The following is a 3,359-nucleotide window of genomic DNA, read 5'->3' on the forward strand; positions in this document are numbered from 1 at the left end:
CAAAGTATATTGCCTGGAAAAGTGATAAGTAGTTATTACCTTCAATCCAGATGCTTCCCTAAAGCCCCTCCTCTGGACTAGCCACTGAGGATAGAAAGAAAAGGAAAATTGGTCCTCTGGATACTTTGTTGGGGGGATTCACTATGGAAGCGGAGCAGTGTGTGCCATGTAATGAGGGGGGCAGAAGTACTAGACTTTGGTAATCAGGAGGGGCTTCCTGGAGATCACCCCTGAACTGATGCAGGAGGGAGTTCAAGATTTCTAGGAAAGAGAGGAGGATAGAATGGAAATGTCCTTTCACTTGGGCACTCCAGTACTGGCACTTACCCTTGTCTTGGACCAGGCTGTTTTGATGTCCTTTTGTCTTAACTTTAGTTGCTGTACCAATCCTGCCCATCATCTTTAGCCGATTTATGATGTTGTTGGGGTGCCTGAGTGGTGCTGCCTTCATCATTCGCCCTCACTCCAGACAGGTCTTCCAAACGTGTTCCTCTGAATTTTCCTATTGACTGTCCCTCTGGCCCAGAAACATCCCTGTACAGTCAAGGGCTGTAATCTGTTTTGCCCTCCTCTATCAATCACCAGGCAGGTATTTTCTCTTCCTTTGTGCTCACAAATAGTGGGGCCACACCATTTGGATCCTGCTGGTTTTTCTTTGGCCGCAGTAGTGTCCTCCTTGGAATAGAGCACTGGGAGCAGAAACTCTGAGATAAATAGCTGAAATACTTGGGGAAATTTTCTTTTTTTTCTGATGATTGAACCCAGTTTGTAACTACCATGAAGGTACTAGAAGGCCTATATTTCTAAAGCCTCTCCACCAGTAGATTCCTGACTTTGTGGGAGATTTCCTTGGTTTCATTATTATTAGGTCATTTAAAAATTAATTTATGCAGTGGTGGGGGGACTATAAAGAGCCCATCATTTGGAATCATAGGGCCTTGGATGGAAGACAGGCTTTGCTTAGTAAAAAAAAAAAAAAATCTTAAAAAAATCACCCTCATCTCTGGGTCTCAGTTTCCTCATCTGTAAAATTCTAGGTATGGCTTCATCCAGCTCCCAATCCTGGGATCTCATTCCAATGTCCCACACCAACCAAGTAAACTTCTGTTTGGCCTCCTCTTCCCTCTGTACCTCATGTTGTGCCCTCACACTCATTTTGGGCCCTAGTGATGAGCAGCCTTGGTGAAAACTGAGAGTGCCCCAAAGCTGAGGCAGATTTGAAGGTTGGTGCTAGAGAAAAGGGAAACTGGGCCTTGGCTAGAACTAGGAGCAGTGTGGGAAAGGAGCAGCCTTCTAGGTCTGAAGGGGTCAGGATTGTAGTTGTAATAATAATAATATTGAATGGAAATATATTTTGTGTAATATGTAGGACCGAGATCAAATTACCTACTGTCTCCCACAGGAGGGAGGGAAGGGGAGGATAGAGATGATTTGGGTCTTAGAACCTCAGAAAATGTGAGTAGAAAAGTATTATTACATGTCATTGGGAAAATAAAATCTCTTTCTAAAAATATGCGTAATCAGAGGGAGCATTGAAGGAGCCTTTTTATATTTGCCAGATGCTTTACACACACTGTTTCACGGTGAGAGTCCTATGAATTAGATGCTATTGTTGTCCCTTTTACAGATGAGAAAACTGAGATTTGTCATTCAGTTATTTTCAGTCATGTTTCACACTTCATGACTCCATTTGTTGTTTTCTTGGCCAAGATACTGAAGTGGTTTACCATGCCTTTATTTTACATATTTTTTTAAACAGATTTTTTTAAGCCTTAAAAAATACTAATTTTGCAGATTATTTGCAGATGAGGAAACTGAGGCAAACAAGGTGAAATAACTTGTCTTATCACCACAAAGGGTCTGAGTTCAGATTTGAACTCAGGAAGATGAGTCTTCCTGACTAGACTAGGCACTCGATCCACACAGAAAGGTTAAATACTTTGTCCAGGCTCCTACAGTCGGGAGGTATGTTTGAATCAGGATTTGAATTCAGCTCTTCCTGTCTCCAAATTCTGAGATCTCCCTGGAAACAAAGGCCAAAGGGAGGAGCGGGGGGGGAAAGGGAGGAATTGGAATTTGGGGAACCAGACCCTTTGGCTCCAACTACCCCCCCTCGCCCCAAGGGACCCTGAGGAAAGGTCTCCGTAGGGCCCGTTCCTGAAGACACTGAGCCCCACCCCCACCCCAGGGCAGGGTGGCAAAGGAGTGCCAAGCAGAGACCCCCAGAAGCCAGCGGGGAGGTGACCCGCTGTGTGCCAGGCCCTGAGCTAAGTGCTGGGGACGCAGGGAGGACAAAGGACAGTCCTTATCCTCAAGGAGCTCCCTCGGGAGAGACGCCATGTACTGGGCGTCCTGGGACTGGCCTCTGAGGGAGGGTCCTGGGGCCCCGCCCCTCAGCCTGGCATGGCTCCTGGGGGATCTTTTTGATTTATGCATAAAAATAAACAGCGACCCTCCCCCTAACCTCCCAGGAGAAGGCCCGGGCCGTGCTGCCGGGCGGCACATCGCTCCACAAAGCTCTGGTCGGGCGCCCGTTTTAATGACTCCCTTGGCACCAGACGCTCCATTCTTAGAAACTGGTTTCTCTGTCCAGGTAGAGAACGTCCGTCTGATGGACCGAACGTCTTCCAAAAAGCCAGTCCTGGGGACTTTGTACCTGACGGCCACGCACGTCATCTTTGTGGAGAACGTGCCCGAAACCAGAAAAGAGACCTGGGTGCGTACTCTCCCCACCGCCGCCACCGCTGCTTGTTCCGGAAGTGTTTGGGTGGATTTTGGTAGCCTCGGGCCACTTCTGCTTCCGGGTTTGTTTGGTGAACTCCTCTTCTTCCCGAGGCTGCCATCTTGCCGTGCCCGTGGGAGGGGTGGAGCCTGTGGAAACTCCTCCCCGCCCCGTGCTGAAAGCGGGACCCTTCTGGTTAAGGAGGCCAGAGATGACCAGCCGAAGCCTCGGGGGGTTCAAGGGAAAGAAAATAGATTTGGGAGGAAGAGGGTTTGGGTTCAAGGACTGCCAGCCACTTACTGTAGGTGCTCCCTGCTGGGCTTTGGATTGTTCTTCTGTAAAATGAAGAGGTTGGACCAACTGGCCTCTAAGAAGTGGGGGAGTGGACCGGGTGGCCTCTGTTGGCCTGTGGTGCCATTGGCGCCAGACCCTGTCACTAGCCTAAGGCCTCTGGGAGTCGGCTGCAGTGGCCAAGGACTGGAAAGGTGTTTGTTCTCAAAAGTCTAGAAAATGAGCTTTTCCAACCCCATAGTATTCCCTCTTTTCTGAGAGAAAAATAAAAGGGGAACCCAGTCTCCTCTCTCTCTCTCTCTCTCTCTCTCTCTCTCTCTCTCTCTCTCTCTCTCTCTCTCTCTCT

At 48.5% G+C, this 3,359-nt stretch overlaps 1 protein-coding gene across 1 annotated transcript in view; it reads left to right on the plus strand.

Moving 5' to 3' along the window:
- The first annotated feature begins 777 nt into the window (after positions 1-777).
- MTMR7 (myotubularin related protein 7) overlaps positions 778-3,359 on the plus strand; it is a 67,066-nt gene continuing 64,484 nt past the window's right edge. The window contains exons 1-2 of the mRNA XM_044681129.1: positions 778-783; positions 2,594-2,716. Coding sequence (XP_044537064.1) covers positions 778-783; positions 2,594-2,716 — 129 coding nt within the window. The remainder of the gene's footprint in view (positions 784-2,593; positions 2,717-3,359) is intronic.

Source organism: Gracilinanus agilis, chromosome 6 (assembly GCF_016433145.1).
Source record: "Gracilinanus agilis isolate LMUSP501 chromosome 6, AgileGrace, whole genome shotgun sequence".
Lineage (NCBI taxonomy): Eukaryota > Metazoa > Chordata > Mammalia > Didelphimorphia > Didelphidae > Gracilinanus > Gracilinanus agilis.